We start from the raw sequence: 17272 nt of genomic DNA, 5'->3' as shown, positions 1-17272 counted from the left end.
TAGGAGATTTGGACTAAACTAAACCGAACAGGAAGTGGTTCCCGTTCGTGCGGCTGGTGACCTGTGTTGGTGAAAAGGGCCAGAGGCAGATGGCGGAAGCCATCCGCCCTGGTTCAAGGGTGGCGTACACGAGAGCGTCTATGCTGTGACTCGTTTCTCACGTTCCTTACAGCCTAAACGCAGTGGTTTGGGTTGTCAGCAAACAACAATAGAAAGATGGCGTGATGCTGATATCGCAATTCCCAAGCGCATTGGCCTTGTGAGAACTGGCCTCACTGAGACAGTGTTTGAAAGATGCTATTCTTACATGCAAATAAATTTTTTTAAAGAATCTCTAGAATATCCCGCCCTCCCCCTCCCCATCCCAAACTGGTGGGTGGTCGCCCTTTACATCCTCTCTTACTTCCATGGAAGGGTGGCCACAGGGATTTGTGGTTCTACAAAGCTCTGTGGATAGATAGGTGGCCCAGAGGGGTGTTAAAAGCTATGTGAGGAATCTGCGAACAGTGAATTTCCCTTAGTAAACTAGCCTTTTCTGCGCGACTTCACTCACATACTAGTTTGACATATATATTTTGAACATCTTCTGCTCCCCCTGTCTGTGTCCACTCCTTCCTCCGTCCACTTCTCTATCTCATTCTCCCATCTCTACCTGTACATCTCCTCCTCCCTACACTCTTCTGTCTCTCTAGTTCCTCCTCCCCATTCAGTGTCCATCTCCCCCATCCCCCTCCTCACTGACCATAGCTTCTTCTCCCTTCCTCTGACCATATCCTTCTCCCCCTTTCTCTGTCCATCTCATCCTTCCACTTCTTCCTTCTCCACCTGCACACTTCTCCTCGACACCTTCTAACTGGCTCCTGCAACTTTCCTCCCCCCCCCCTTTCTCTATCCTTCTCGTCCTGCTCCTCTCTGACCATCTCCTTGCCCCCTCTCTGCTCCATATATCTCCTCTCTCCACTCTCTCTGTCTGTCCCCTCCTTGCCCCCCCCCCTCTGTCCTTCTCGTATGCCGCTGTCTATTTCTATCTCCTCCTTCTCCTCACCCTCTCTACCCATCTCCTGCTTCCTGCTGTCTCTGTCCGTTTCCTTCTGCCCATATCTCTGCCTCCTCCTATACCTTTCTCTGTCCACCTCATCCTCTCCCTCACTCACCATCCATCTCCTTCCCAAAATCCTGTGCTTAGCTGTGCACATCCACACATATGGCCCTTGTAAGGCATGCTTATAGTACTCATGCAACACGCCTATTTCCCTCTCTATTTGCCCATCTCCTACTGCCCATTGTCTCAGTCTATCTCATCCTCCCCATATCTCTCACCTCTCTCTATCTCAGCCATGTATGTGTAGCCCTTGCAAGACATGACAATACAACATACTTGTGGTGCAAATCAGCCTACAGGTCACTGTTTAAAAAGCTTTCTTTGCCTTAATTTTCACTCACAAGGAAGTTCTAATCCCCACAGTTCTGATTATCATGTAGCAAGTAGTTTATGTTCCAAACGCAGTTCGTATAGATCATATGGTTCAGGAGGAAATGCTGGACATACACACGTACATACATGCTATTTCATACATGCAATAGCCTTTTTCCTGTGCCTTCACTCGTGCACACATTCGACACATACATTGCACACTTCTTCTTCTCCTCATCTCTGTCTCCACCTCTTCTTGCTCCATCTCTCTGTCCACCTCATCCTCCCACATTCATCTCCTCCTCCCCATTCTCTCTGTTTTTGCATCTCCTCCTCCTTCCTCTCTTCCCGTGCTGCCTCTTCTGCCTGACCATATCTTCCTTCCCCACTCCCTCTGTTCATATCCTCCTCTCCAGTCTCTGTCCATCTCCTCTCTCCCCATCTTACTTCTCCACCTTCTCACTATCTGACCACACCTTCCACCTTCCACCTTCCACTTGTCTCCAGCGTTTACCTCCTCCCCGCTCTGCCTGTGGAACTCCTCCTTCTCCTCTCTCTGGCCATCTCCTCCTATCCCTCTCTCTGTACATCTTCTCATTCCCTCTATCTCTGTCCATCTTCTCCCACCCTCTCCTCTCTGCAGCCCCTCCTCTAACTGTCTCAGCCTTCCCCCAGCCATGCCTATCTGCGCTTGCAACCCCTGCAAAACAGATCGATAAAGCAGGCCAAATACTACTACAGCAGAACGCACCTGTCATACAGGGCAGCCTACACGTTTGGGGCTGGGAAACCATTTCTTGTCTCTGTCCTGGAAAGCAGATCGATAAGCCAGTCTGATACTATTGCCACACAACACAAATGTCAAGCAAGGCGCCCTATAAGGCATAGGCTGAGAAAAGACGTTTTTGCCAGTATCTCTGCTCCTATTGGAACTAGGATATTATAGACCCCATGGTGCTGATACTCATGAAGTTCGCTGTTTGAGTGCCAAGTTTGGCTGAAGTCTATCCATACATTTAGGAGAAAGTCCTGTACATACACACATATGTACGTGCTGCTTTACATTGTATACAGGGTGATGCAAGAGAAATGGTCAATATTCAGGGATATAGCAGTTAATGATCATTCAAAGGTAAAACTTCTAGTAAACAAGGCCTTTAAATGCATACTTTAAAAGCTATGAGCACTTGTTCATCTTCACTATGTTGAAGCATATCTCTTTTACTAAGCAACTGCTGATAGCAGCCCATGTTTACTAGACAATTTTCTTCTTGTTTTGGTCCATACTATCTCCTCTCAAAATATGGGAAGCAAAGACCTTCCAGTAGAAGAGATTTGTTTCACAGCACTGAAGGTAAAGAAGTGCACATAGCTACATCTACATCTACATCCATACTCCGCAAGCCACCTGACGGTGTGTGGCAGAAGGTACCTTGAGTACCTCTATCGGTTCTCCCTTCTATTCCAGTCTCGTATTGTTCATGGAAAGAAGAATTGTCGGTATGCCTCTGTGTGGGTTCTAATCTCTCTGATTTTATCCTCATGGTCTCTTCGCAAGATATACATAGGAGGGAGCAATCAACTGCTGGACTCCTCGGTGAAGGTATGTTCTCGAAACTTCAACAAAAGCCCGTACCGAGCTACTGAGCGTCTCTCCTGCAGAGTCTTCCACTGGAGTTTATCTATCATCTCCATAACGCTTTCGCGATTACCAAATGATCCTGTAACGAAGCGCGCTGCTCTCCGTTGGATCTTCTCTATCCCTTTTATCAACCCTATCTGGTACAGATCCCACACTGCTTAGCAGTATTCAAGCAGTGGGCGAACAAGCGTACTGTAACCTACTTCCTTTGTTTTCGGATTGCATTTCCTTAGGATTCTTCCAATATATCTCAGTCTGGCATCTGCTTTACCGACGATCAACTTTATATGATCGTCCCATTTTAAATCACTCCTAATGCGTACTCCCAGATAATTTATGGAATTAACTGCTTCCAGTTCCTGACCTGCTATATTGTAACTAAATGGTAAAGGATCTTTCTTTCTATGTATTCGCAGCACATTACGCTTGTCTACATTGAGACTCAATTGCCATTCCCTGCACCATGCATCAATTCGCTGCAGATCCTCCTGCATTTCAGTACAGTTTTCTATTGTTACAACCTCTCGATATACCACAGCATCATTCGCAAAAAGCGTCAGTGAACCGCCGATGTCATCCACAAGGTCATTTATGTATATTGTGAATAGCAACGGTCCTACGACACTCCCCTGCGGCACACCCGAAATCACTCTCACTTCGGAAGACCTCTCTCCATTGAGAATGACATGCTGCGTTCTGTTATCCCGGAACTCTTCAATCCAATCACACAATTGGTCTGATAGTCCATATGCTCTTACTTTGTTCATTAAACGACTGTGGGGAACTGTATCGAACGCCTTGCGGAAGTCAAGAAACACGGCATCTACCTGGGAACCCGTGTCTATGGCCCTCTGAGTCTCGTGGACGAATATCGCGAGCTGGGTTTCATACGATCGTCTTTTTCGAAACCCATGCTGATTCCTATACAGTAGATTTCTAGTGTCCAGAAAAGTCATTATGCTCGAACATAATACGTGTTCCAAAATTCTACAACTAGTAGACGTTAGAGATACAGGTCTATAGTTCTGCACATCTGTTCGACGTCCCTTCTTGAAAACGGGGATGACCTGTGCTCTTTTCCAATCCTTTGGGATGCTACGCTCTTTCAGAGACCTACGGTACACCGCTGCAAGAAGGGGGCAAGTTCCTTCGCGTACTGTGTGTAAACGAACTGGTATCCCATCAGGTCCAGCGGCCTTTCCTCTTTTGAGTGGTTTTAATTGTTTCTCTATCCCTCTGTCGTCTATTTCGATATCTACCATTTTGTCATCTGTGCGACAATCTAGAGAAGGAACTACAGTGCAGTCTTCCTCTGTGAAACAGCTTTGGAAAAAGACATTTAGTATTTCGGCCTTTAGTCTGTCATCCTCTGTTTCAGTACCATTTTGGTCACAGAGTGTCTGGACATTTTGTTTTGATCCACCTACCGCTTTGACATAAGACCAAAATTTCTTAGGATTTTCTGCCAAGTCAGTACATAGAACTTTACTTTCGAATTCACTGAACGCCTCACGCATAGCCCTCCTCATACTACATTTCGCTTCGTGTAATTTTTGTTTGTCTGCAAGGCTTTGGCTATGTTTACGTTTGCTGTGAAGTTCCCTTTGTTTCCACAGCAATTTCCTAACTCGGTTGTTGTACCGCGATGGCTCTTTTCCATCTCTTACGATCTTGCTTGGCACTTACTCATCTAACACATATTGTACGACAGTTTTGAACTTTGTCTACTGATCCTCAACACTATCTGTACTTAAAACTTTTGTGTTGAGCCATCAGGTACTCTGAAATCTGCTTTTTTAATATCTCTACGGCTGAATTCATCGATGCAGTAACCGCTTTATGATCGCTGATTCCCTGTTCTGCGTTAACTGTTTCAAATAGTTCAGGTCTGTTTGTCACCAGAAGGTCTAATATGTTATCGCCTCGAGTCGGTTCTCTGTTTAACTGCTCAAGGTAGTTTTCAGATAAAGCACTTAAAAAAATTTCACTGGATTCTTTGTCCCTGCCACCCGTTATGAACGTTTGAGTCTCCCAGTCTATATCCGGCAAATTAAAATCTCCACCCAGAACTATAACATGGTGGGGAAATCTACTCGAAATATTTTTCAAATTATCCTTCAGGTGCTCAGCCACAACAGCTGCTAAGCCAGGGGGCCTATAGAGACATTCAATTACCACGTCTCAGCCTGCTTTACCGTGACCTTCACCCAAATTATTTCACATTTCGGATCTCCGTCAATTTCCTTCGATACTATTGCACTTCTTACCGCTATAAACACGCCTCCCCCTTCACTGTCCAGCCTGTCTCTGCGGTATACATTCCAATCTGAGTTTAAAATTTCATTACTGTTTACATCTGGTTTTAGCCAACTTTCTGTCCCTAGTACTATGTGGGCATTGTGACCGTTTATTAATGAGAGCAGTTCTGGGACCTTTCTATAGACGCTCCTGCAGTTTACTATTACCACATTAATATTGTTATTCCCTGTTGCATTTTACCTTCTGCTACCTTGCCGCGTCTCAAGAGGCGTCTTGTCGGGCATAGGGAGGGAATTCTCTAACCTAAAAAACCCCCATTTGCACTCCACACGTACTCCGCTACCCTTGTAGCCGCTTCCGGCGTGTAGTGCACGCCTGACCTATTCAGGGGAACCCTACATTTCTCCACCCGAGAGCGGAGGTCGAGAAATTTGCACCCCAGATCTCCGCAGAATCGTCTGAGCCTCTGGTTTAAGCCTTCCACTCGGATCCAAACCAGAGGACCGCGATCGGTTCTGGGAACGATACTACAAATAGTTAGCTCTGATTCCACCCCGCGAGCGAGGCTTTCCGCCTTCACCAACTCCGCCAACCGGCTGTATGAATTGAGGATGACCTCTGAACCCAGACGGCAGGAGTCACTGGTGCCGACATGAGCAACAATTTGCAGTCGGGTGCACCCAGTGCTCTCTATCGCCGTCGAAGGGCCTCGTCCACATCTCGGATGAGACCCCCCGGCAAGCAGACAGAGTGAACACTGGCCTTCTTCCCCGAGCTTTCTGCTATTTCCCTAAGGGGCTCCATTACCCACCTAACGTTAGAGCTCCAAATCACTAACAAACCCCTCCCTCCGTGTGCCTGCTCGGACCTTGCTGAAGCTCTTTAGGTACACACGTTAAAGCTGTTGTTTACTAGGCTTTTTCGCTTCGAATGATCGTTTCTATTGTATCCCTGAATATTGATAATTTCTCATGGGAGATCCAGTATTATGGACTGACCTTTCACTTGAGGCTACATGCATGTATGCATAAGTCACGTATACTTCACACTTACATGTCTGATTCTCTGTTATTTTACGCCATGCGACCTCAGAGAGGATGTTAAATTTATGTGTGATAATTCAGCCATCTGGCATGATATTTGGCCCTAAACACAATGATAAAAGTATTAGATCATTATCGGGAACTGGTTGACACAGTGAGGAACAGAAATAATAAATAAATAATACTTTATATTTTTAAAGTATTCCAGTACAATTAAATACAGGAATGAGATTCCGAAATGTATTTTACATATCACCTTCTCCTTCTTATCTGCATCCCTGATAGCAGTACTTCCATCTGCCTCCTCACAACAACTTGCTTTTCCACTTGCCCACTAACATCATCATCTTCCACCTACCTTCTGCACCTCCCCTTCCTCTCCCTTCTCTCATTTCATTTCCTCCTTCTCCATCTGTCTGGCCATCTTCTCCCCTGTCCATCTATCCATCTCGTCCTCCCACTTTCTCTGTGTCTGTCTCCTCCTAACCCCTCAGTCTGTCCCTCACAATCTCCCATCTCTAGCTGTCCACCTCCTACCTCATCTATCTTTCTCCAACTCCCCATTTGACTATCCTACCTCATCTCTCAATCTGTCTCCTACTCCCCATCTCACTATCCATCTTCCCCTCCCTCTCCCTCCACTCACACATACCCATCTCCATGTAAACCATGTGTAACACGTTTCTACACTACAGTTGCAACACACAAGTGGCACAGGGCAGCCGAAATGTCAGGCATTACCAAACCTTTTTGGACCACCCTCACCCAATGAAAGTAGATGGTTCTACCCCCCCCCCCCCCCCACAAAGTGCTTCTTTCCAGACAGTTAGTGTTATTGGTTGAATGCTATCCAAGGGCTTAGGAGGAAATATGGTATATACATATACACTCATACATCTGCTTTTATAGCATATTAGAGAACCCAGCAATGCTTTGCAATTGCTAAAATGCATATCAATTGGCTATACATAACCACATCATCCCCTCTCTCTCTGTCCATATCCTTGTCCCACTGTCTCTCTCCACCTCCTCCTCCCCCATCTCTCTTCCTATCTCCTCCTTTCCCCTCTCTATGTCAATTTCCTACCATCCTTCTCCATCAACTCTCTGCCCTCGACTCTTGTTTCTAGTTATTGTCAACGAAACTTTGATAGAGAACCTATGTCCCTTAAAATCAAAGAGTATGTCGGTTGGGATTATTGGTATATGGGGCGTGAGAGACTTCTAGTGTTTCTGGTACTGTTGGGATAGAAACTTCAGCAACAGTATTTCAATTTGTTTTCAGCTGCAGATGGGTAAGATTAGAAAGTTTCAGATGGATAAGATTCCATAACAGTATTCTAATCATCAGCCAATAACCATAAATATAACTTTCCTGCTTTATATTTAAACTGACTGTGAGGAAGAAAACAAAACAACATACAGTTGTGTATAACAGGAAAGAGTATAAATGGGAGAAATAATTTTTCTAGTGGTTTAAATGCCCTGCTATTGTAATTCGAACTGATTGCGAGCAAGGAAACAAAAATGAACATTGTCACAGCACAGTAGAGCATGGACAGCATTATCTTTCTCACAGTTAGTTGTAACAGACAGCCTGTACATTGATGTTGTAAAGAAATATATAGCCTAGGTCCAGCTGAATATTTATTTGAGTACTGTGTAAACATTTGCTGCAGATCAGTCAAGAGCTTTTCAAGATTTTTGTTACTGTTTACCAGATATATCATATATAATTATTTATATACCATATGTATTTAAAAATATGTATCTTGTATCTGACCTAACGTTTAATAGAGCATTGTTTAAATATCAGAGTAAATTTGTCAAGAAATTATCGAGATTCTTGCTAACAACATTTCCCCTTGATATATTACAGATATATTTATATACCATTTATATTTAAAAAACAAATAGCTTGGGTCCATTCGAACATTTGTTATGGCATAGTGTAAATATTAAAAATAAATCAGTGATATATATATATATATATATATATATATATATATAAATATAAATTGACTTTCAGTATATATATATATATATACATTAATATTTTTACATAATATTGTTATAAATGTTTGTAAGGACATAGGCTACTTAACATATATTGTCAAACATTTATAACAGTATTATGTAAAAACATGAAATAAATCGGACAACAACTTTTCGAAATCATTGTAAAAAACGTTAAACAAGATCTTAATTTTATATAGTGGTATAGATAAGATAATAACCTTTCCCTTGCGGCTTCCCCACGTTCGACACATATATTGCACACTTCTCCTCCTATCCCATATCTCTGTGCACCTTTCCTTCCCTCCTCTCTGTCTATGCATGAAATGTGAAGCGTTTATTTATTCCAATCTATATATCTAAATGAAATTATGTGAACAGTCTTTGCAGTGCCATATCTAGCAAATGTCGTTCCCATTGAGACTACAGCATAGAAACTGCGAAGGGAGAGAACAGAACATCTGTCAGCACATCATCCACAACATGGAAAGTAGTTTGGAATGTACATAGTTGACTTTAATATTTACATTGATCAGCCAAAACATTGTCACCACCGACCTTCTATCGATATAAACCTGTCCAGGCGTTAGCAGCGTCACCTGGCGAGAGACGACTGACAGTCAGACACACGCCTGGCGCATGTAATGCCAGTGGGCATGCTGTCCATGTGTAGAGTGGGGAAGGCACATGGCTATCTGAGTTTGACCAAGGGTACATTGTGTTGGCTGAAGGCTCAGCATGAGCATTTTGGAAACTGCACGACTTGTGGGCTGTCCAAAGAGTGCTGTGTTGAGTTACTTCGACACGTGATGAAACCAATATGTGACTTTGTCCAGACATTGTGGGGTTGGGACAGATGCCGGACATTGTAGGCGGGCCACACAGGTACATCAGAACAGTCAGCAAACTGTGGCGGAACTAACATCAGACTGCAGTGCTCGACAGGAAACCGGGGCACGTTTACGCCTAGGGCACGTTTTCGCAGAGCACTTTTCTCGGGAACCATTCTTGCTAGAGCGCTACCGATAATGGAAGATTAATACTGCCGTCTACTGGGAGTTCTCACAAACTTCAGGCACTATAACTGAGTGGACGTCTTAGATCACAGAGCATAATATTTGAGTTTTTACGCAAAAATGCAATGGGTCACGATTACGCAGTTCTCTTGGGGCAAGTTTACGTACTTTTGTTAGAGCGCGTTTACGGGATATTCTGCATTCACATCCTAACTAATAGCTCAGTCAAGGGAACTATAAGGCAACAGTAGTTGGAAACCCAATCTAAAAAAACTGAAGACACGGGAAAATTAAAAGCAGTAATTGCTAAAAAAAAAAAGCGGAAAGAATTAATTCTATGAGATCATGGTCTGATAAAGGCAAGAAATTGCTAAACGCAAGAACTAGGAAAAATGTGGATAGGCCTGCTTGTGATGTCATAATTAGTGTTCCGCCCAAAGGCAGGTTTCCACATGGTAACTTTCCATGCTCTTCTTTCTTCTGCCATTCTGTTCAGATCCGCGTAATTCCCGTTTTCCCGTATGTCGTCTGTCATCGTGTATCTCCTCTTTCCTGTCATGTCCTTTTTCCTCTCACTCTCCTCTCACAAACCATTCGTTTTAAAGCGTCTGTTAGCCAGTAGTCCCGATCAACGAATGTCCTACCCAGTTCTCCTTCCTTTCTCTTATACCATGTAGTAGCCTAATGAAGAGGGTGGAAACCACGTTAGATTTACTACGTGGAACGACGATTTAACCAACCGAAAGAAACAAGAGTGGGTCCAGTCCCTTAGATGCAAAGATGGACTCAAGAAATTTGTACCACAGGAAAATCTTGTTTTGTATGTGCACAAATTGCAACTCTGACAGTGATGAATAGGCCTTTGATTAACATTCAAACTTCTATGCAGGCCGTATTATGCTAACAGGTGGAAGTTCACCACAAAATTTTGTTACTGCCAGTGAAATTGTTGTGTTTAGCATGTTACTTGGTATAACGAAATCTGTAATTTTGTTTACTACTATAATAACATTTTTTGAAAAGTTTAATAATGTTTTTTGTTTACTCATTTTTGAGCTCTATGATATGCGTAAAAGTGCCCATATAGGTGCGTAAACTGCCCCATACCAGAGGCACATTTACGCTCTCGACGTGAGGCTATATAAATCTCTTTTGCCCTCTTAAATGTAATGTTCAGTCAGAAGTATATATAACAATTTATACTTTAATAACCATGTTATAAGACTAAACAATTTTAATCACGATAAAAATCTAACCAAAAGATTTAAAAAATTCCGAAAAGAAATATGCGAAAATGGGTCCCAGTCTCCCCTACTCTGTTCAAAAGTTCTTAGAGTGGAAATAACGTGGACATTGTTCAGTTTTCCAGAAAATTCATTTGCCCCACGGTAACAGTTTGAATTTTTTTCTTGCATGGCGATCACTGAATGTTTCATAGTAACTGCAATTTTTTAATGTTTTGATATTCTGTAGCTGAGTGGGCCGGCCGAAGTGGCCGTGCGGTTAAAGGCGCTGCAGTCTGGAACCGCAAGACCGCTACGGTCGCAGGTTCGAATCCTGCCTCGGGCATGGATGTTTGTGATGTCCTTAGGTTAGTTAGGTTTAACTAGTTCTAAGTTCTAGGGGACTAATGACCTCAGCAGTTGAGTCCCATAGTGCTCAGAGCCATTTGAACCATTTTAGCTGAGTGGTCAGTGGGTCTGTCTACAATGCTGAGAACCTTGGTTCAGTCTCTGGTACTGCCAGCGATATTTCCTGGTCAGTAAGACTGGAACGAGGTGTACTGAGCCTCATGATGTCAATTGAGGAGCTACTTGAATGGTAAGGAGCCGATTCCAAGGCCTGGAAAGCCGACAACGACCGCGAGATCGGAGTGCTGAACTCATTCCTCTCCCCTCCATACTGTATCCGATGTCGCCATAAGGTACGTAGAGGGTGACACAGCGGCAGCCGGGATTACCCGACCCTCTTGGCTTGATCGCGATGTTTAGGTTATTTACGATATTCTAACAAACGTAAAAAACCAGGCTTTCGTGTATGCTATTTGGATTACTTAGAATAAACAAGGAAAATATATACGTATATTTTATTCGAAAGCCAGAAAGTGGACAAGGCTCACGTTTTTACCCAAGCGTCCAATTGTTCACAGTCGTAGAATCGTAGATCATGATCGTATCTGGACTACAAATCCAGAGGTGTGGGGTTCAAGTCCTTGTAGGTTCTGGGATTTTTCTTGTCACATATCACTTTTATCCCCTCTGGCAATGATATGAGAATTTGAAAAATGCCGCATTGCGCGATAGCTCGAAGTTGACACTAAATTGTAGAGACCCTTATAGCGAAGATATACCACTTTCAAATCAACCTTCGGGCTGATCACCGCTGTTCTTAAAGCGTACAACCTGTGTAACACGTGTATATCACTTGATTTATATGCGATCAGTTCTTCACACAATTTATTTTTTATTAATATTTGCTAGTGTATTATGACCATAATCCGTTTTTGTAACATGTCACACATTTGTACATATTTAACTTGCTTTCGGTATCACTGAATCACTTAAGAGACTTCGTCTTTTGTCCACAGTGTCTTTAGGTGGTACAACAGCCTTGTTCCTGGGTTGCAGTTTACTTAGCGCCGTGGAACTGGTCTACTTGTTGACTCTTCGTCTCATTTTCTTGCGCGTTCAGACTGATGTCTCTCCGGAAAAAAGGAAAAGGAAGAAGAGGAGGCTAAAATGGCTCGAAAACATTACCAAGGAAATATTGTGAGCTGAACCTAGTAAATCTGGTCATGCAGTGACGAATAATGATGCACCTTTCCGAGCTTGTAACATTTTAAATGTATAGACTAGTGTTTTATTTGCTCTTTGTTGTTCGAGGCAACTAATCGTAAGTGCTGTGGTATTGCAGCTGCTGATCTAAATAATCGTAGATTTAACTCTATTTAGTATATTACAATGAAACCGAAACAGTTCTTTGCGTATGAATTTATGAATTCCTCTGGTTACACCTTGTACTCTTCAAATACGTAGCCTCACTGACATTTCGGCAGAATCTGGGGTAAAAATATACCCCGAAACCAGCTTTACGAAAATCTGTTTTTTACAGTAACTGGAATTTGTTAATTTTTAATGACACAAATCACTAGGAATATTTGCTCTACATCTCGGCCATTACCAGCGCTACAAGCACAATCTACACGACATATTTGGCGTGGAACGCGCCACTGCACAGTCCTTAGCCGCGCGGGATTAGCCGAGCGATCTTATGCGCTGCAGTCATGGACTGTGCGGCTGGTCCCGGCGGAGGTTCAAGTCCTCCCTCGGACATAGGTGTGTGTGTTTGTCCTTAGGATAATTTAGGTTAAGTAGTGTGTAAACTTAGAGACTGATGACCTTAGCAGTTAAGTCCCATAAGATTTCAAACACATTTGAGCACCCCTTAGGTTGGTATGATGTTGTCAGCAACACAAGATGCGCTAGTGACTATTTCCCGCATTCCTAAGAGGAATTTCCTCACGTATCGGGCATCCAGCTACTATTTCAACGCGTTTCGCCCAAAAAAGCTTATGGTTCTTGTGAAAATTCGTCAAAACCTATGAACTAACCATTATTGTTCTCCTGGTCTTATTTTATTTAGTAATGAAAACAGTGACAACAAATTTTTATTGAACAGCAATATCAGTAGAGAAGAAAATGTCTTTTCCTCAAAGCGATCACATCATAATAGTTTATTATATTGGTGATTTTATTTATTTACGTTCTAGCTTTCTGACAGCAACTTCGGCAGCCTAGGCATATGTCAGACATATTTCACAAGTGCCTCTATGTTTAACACCATAGAGGACGTTATATTTAGCAGTGTGACATTACCTTCAGCGCTGAAACGCGCTGCCAAAATTACTGGACCGCTGCAGTGTCCGTTCTCACGAACTGCTTCACGCATTGAACAACAAAAATAAGAGACAGAGTGCGTTTCATCCCTCTAAAGTGTTCCAAGTCTAGTAAATACAGAAAAGAAGCACCAACAGTTCGTTTCCAACATCTTTGCATGTCACTCATTCTCGTACCCGCCCCCATCCCTAGGGACAGTATGGATGTCTTACTGACACAGTACTTTTGTACATAGAATGGGCCATATTTGTATATACCAAATTTAGTTGAAATTACTCCAGGCGTTCTTGTGTTGTACTTTAATGTGACACCTTTTCACCCCCATCATCACCCATAGGGGTGCTAGGGTTGTCTTACAGTCACAGTAATTTCTTCCAGATACTAAGTGATACATATGTCAAGATTTGAAGAAATTGCTTAAAATATATATCGCTGTGTTTGCACTCCGAGCCCCACCCCTATAGGTGAAAATTGATCAAGACTGTCATCAATGAGCTTTGTATCCCTGAAAACTAAGAAATCGATAATAACATCAGTTGTTATGGAATCTTTTTATATGCCATGGCTTGTCGCCTCCAGCGCCAGGGCTGCTTTGGTATATTACCCCACTACTCCAGTAGTTTTATACAAGTAAAGAGACATTTACAAATAAAATTTCGTCGAAATTGTTTCAGACGTTCCTGAATTATGGTTAATCGTCACCCCCCCCCCCCCCTGTTCACTCACACGCCTGCAGGATGTAGGTGGCTCTTACCCCCATAACGCTTCTTTCCAAACTGCGATGAACCAAGTTTGGTTGAAATCAGGCTAGTGCTTTAGAAGGAGATGTGAATCGTATATACATGCAATGATTTTTATAAATGTGTGTATTTTTGTTCTAATGAGCCTCTAAATCTATCTACGATACTTTGGGATGGAAGATATTCCCTGACTCAGAACTACTAAAAGAAAAAAACAGTATCTGTGGCGTTAGGAGTATTCATGTGCGTCTAACGTAAAGAACTAAAGATAGTTCGTTAACTCGATATAATATTTTCACAGCTTACGCATGGAACATCTTTTGTAGGAACGAAACAAAGCGGTAATTAAGAATTATAATTTCTCGTTTTACAAAACCGAATTTGATAGTGCAGTGATGAAGACACTAGACTTATAGTTTGAATAATGGACTTTCATATCCCTGTTCTGCCATCCAGATATAGGTTTTCGATGGATGTCCTAAATCCCTTAAGGTAAATGCCAGGGCGGATCCTTTGACAGATTGTGGGCGATTTCTTTTCTTATCGTTCTCTAATGTGATCCTGTGCTACGTCTCCGATGACTGAGTCGTTTGCGTGACGCGAAACCACAATCGCCTTTTATTTTTCTTCATTTTTCATCTTGGCCATTCACATAAAGTGTAGGAAACAACATGCACTGAGCCTAACATGCGATTCTTTTCCATTCGTGGATTTTTATGACACTATCAAATTTATAGTTTGAAATCTGCAAATGATAATATGTTTTTAAAATGAAGCATGCTATTAATTATATGTAAACAATTTTCAAAACTTAAATGTCGTTTGAAGATAGGATTATGTTGCACTAACAATCTCTCAAAACAGATAATGGTTCTGCAATAAATTAACCTTAGTAATGACCAGTTGCTGGATTTATCTCCTGAACTTAAATGCCTGTTTCATATATCTGTTAAGACTACATATCTGATAAGACTGCACTGTACCCGTCGCAACACTGGACCAAGGAATTTTCCAATTCTTAGCTTGGTTATACTGAAATAAAATGTGTAGTTACAACATAAAAATGCCTTATGAGCAAAGATTTCTGTATTATTGAAAGGTATATCAAAATACGACTGTAAAATCGAAAAAAAACAATGTTTTTTGTTAGGATTTATTGATCTGTTATTGTAAAACAATGATAAAAATAAGAAATTAGAAATAAATTATGCTCATTTCTCTATTTACACGACAACCATGAATCCTCATTGTCCAGAATTGCTATGTCCAATAAAAACAATACCAATCGCCGTCATATAGGTTTATTTCTAGGCAACCAGTTTCGACGTTACGTTACGTCATCTTCAGGCGTTTCTATGGAGGAGAGAGGAGGCGTAGGGGTAAGTGTCGAGCCTGAGAGCCATGATTCTGTCTTGTGTGTGTGTGCGTGTGTGTGTGTGTGTGTGTGTGTGTGTGTGTGTACGTGTGGGTATGTGTTTCATATATAAGTAATTTCAGTGAACTAGAGAATACGATTTTCTGCTTATATTTTAGAGATACCCGTGGTCTAGGTGTAGCGTCTTTGAGTAGTAATCAAAAAGCTTTCTCGGCACCATGTTTGAAACCCACAACCGCTTAAAATTTGATTAATAATCAGCACTGGCGGTCGAAGACTTTCGGCATAAGTAGTCACCCTGTTTCTCCAAGTGGCCTTGTCAAAGAGGGCCGAGGAGTGGACAGAGGTTCAGGGCACTCTCTTGTCCTTGGGGTAGGAAACCCCTACAGCCGGAAAAACCAGCTTTGATCAATAGCATGAGGATACAGAAGGCAATGGAAATTATTGCATTAGAGACATGACATATACCACAGGACAAGTGGCCTGTAATTGAAAAAGTGTCATGATGATCTCCCCACTGACAAAAGATTCCGATATAGTCCCCATTCGGACCTCCACGAGGGAACTGTCAAGGAAGAGCTGACCATGAGAAAAAGACTGAATAACCAACAAAAGGACAACGTTCCATGAGTCGGGGTGTGGAATGTCAGAAGCTTGAACAAGATAGGAAAGCTAGAAAATCTGAAAAAGGAAATGCAGAGGCTCGATCTAGATATAGTAGGGGTCAGTGGAGTGAAATGGGAAGAAGACAAGGATTTCTGGACAGATGGTTATAGGGTAACACCAACACCAGTAGAAAATGGTATAACGGCAGTAGAATTCGATATGAATTGGAAGGTAGGGCAGAGAGTGTGTTCCTGTGAACAGTTCAGTGATAAGGTTGTTCTCACCAGAATCGTCAGTGAACCAACACCAACAACGATAGTTCAGGTATACATACCGACGCCGCAAGCTGCAGATGAAGAGACAGAGAAAGTATATGAGAATATTGAAAAGGTAATACAGTATATAAAAGAAGATGAAAATCTAATAGTTATGGCGGGCTGGAATGCAGTTGTAGGGTAAGGAGTAGAAGAAAAGGTTACAGGAGAATATGGGCTTGGGACAAGGAATTAGAGAGCAGGATGACTAACTGAGTTCTGTAATAAATTTCAGCTAGTAATAGCGAATACTCTGTTCAAGAACCACAAGACCAGGAGATATACTTGGAAAAGGCCAGGTGATACGGGAAGATTTCAGTTAGATTAAATGATGGTCCGACAGAGATTCCAAAATCAGATACTGGATTTGAAGGCGCACTGCTTGCGTAAGAGTCAGAGGTGGACCAACTTCGTCAATTTTTGAAGATCTTTCTCTTGAATGCATCATCCATTTTTGTGAAACTATAACCATTTGTTTGTCTACATCACGTCTACAGTTTTCTATCCCATTCCGGTAATCCTTTCGTGGTGCGTCGTTTTTTATTTTTGTCTTGGAGTGTACATTGTTTAGAGTGCGCAGAAAACAGACGCTGTAGCTCGTTTCCGCTTGGGTAAGACGTAATGCACGCCTTCGTGTCGTCAGGTTTATCACTTATGTTAAAATTAATGGCAAGAACCACAGTATTAACATGTTGACTGCCACCATGCCACTGGCGGCTGCATCAGAGCCTAACACTAGCCTGACGGTGTGATAACACATAATGTATTTTTCTTTCTAGATGATGTGAATACTTCTATCACGAAGTGTTACGTGATAATACAAGTTTCTTTATAGTATACCCGAATTTCAGTAGTTGACTGCTCGAAAACTACAAAGATATACAGAAAAAAGACATTATCAGCTGGCAGAACATTTCTCAACTTTACATTCCTATTACTCTCCGTGATCTA

The 17272-nt window shown here is 42.2% G+C and overlaps 1 protein-coding gene across 1 annotated transcript in view; it reads left to right on the top strand.

Moving 5' to 3' along the window:
- Positions 1-12494, top strand: part of LOC126474572 (sodium channel protein Nach-like) — a 105393-nt gene extending 92899 nt beyond the window's left edge. Inside the window, exon 9 of the mRNA XM_050102049.1 lies at positions 11978-12494. Within this exon, the coding sequence (XP_049958006.1) occupies positions 11978-12162 (185 nt within the window). The 3' untranslated portion in view covers positions 12163-12494. The remainder of the gene's footprint in view (positions 1-11977) is intronic.
- The last annotated feature ends 4778 nt before the right edge of the window (positions 12495-17272 follow it).

The sequence above is a fragment of the Schistocerca serialis genome, chromosome 4 (assembly GCF_023864345.2).
Source record: "Schistocerca serialis cubense isolate TAMUIC-IGC-003099 chromosome 4, iqSchSeri2.2, whole genome shotgun sequence".
Taxonomy (NCBI): Eukaryota; Metazoa; Arthropoda; class Insecta; order Orthoptera; family Acrididae; genus Schistocerca; species Schistocerca serialis.
This window is presented reverse-complemented; position numbering and strand designations above follow the sequence as displayed.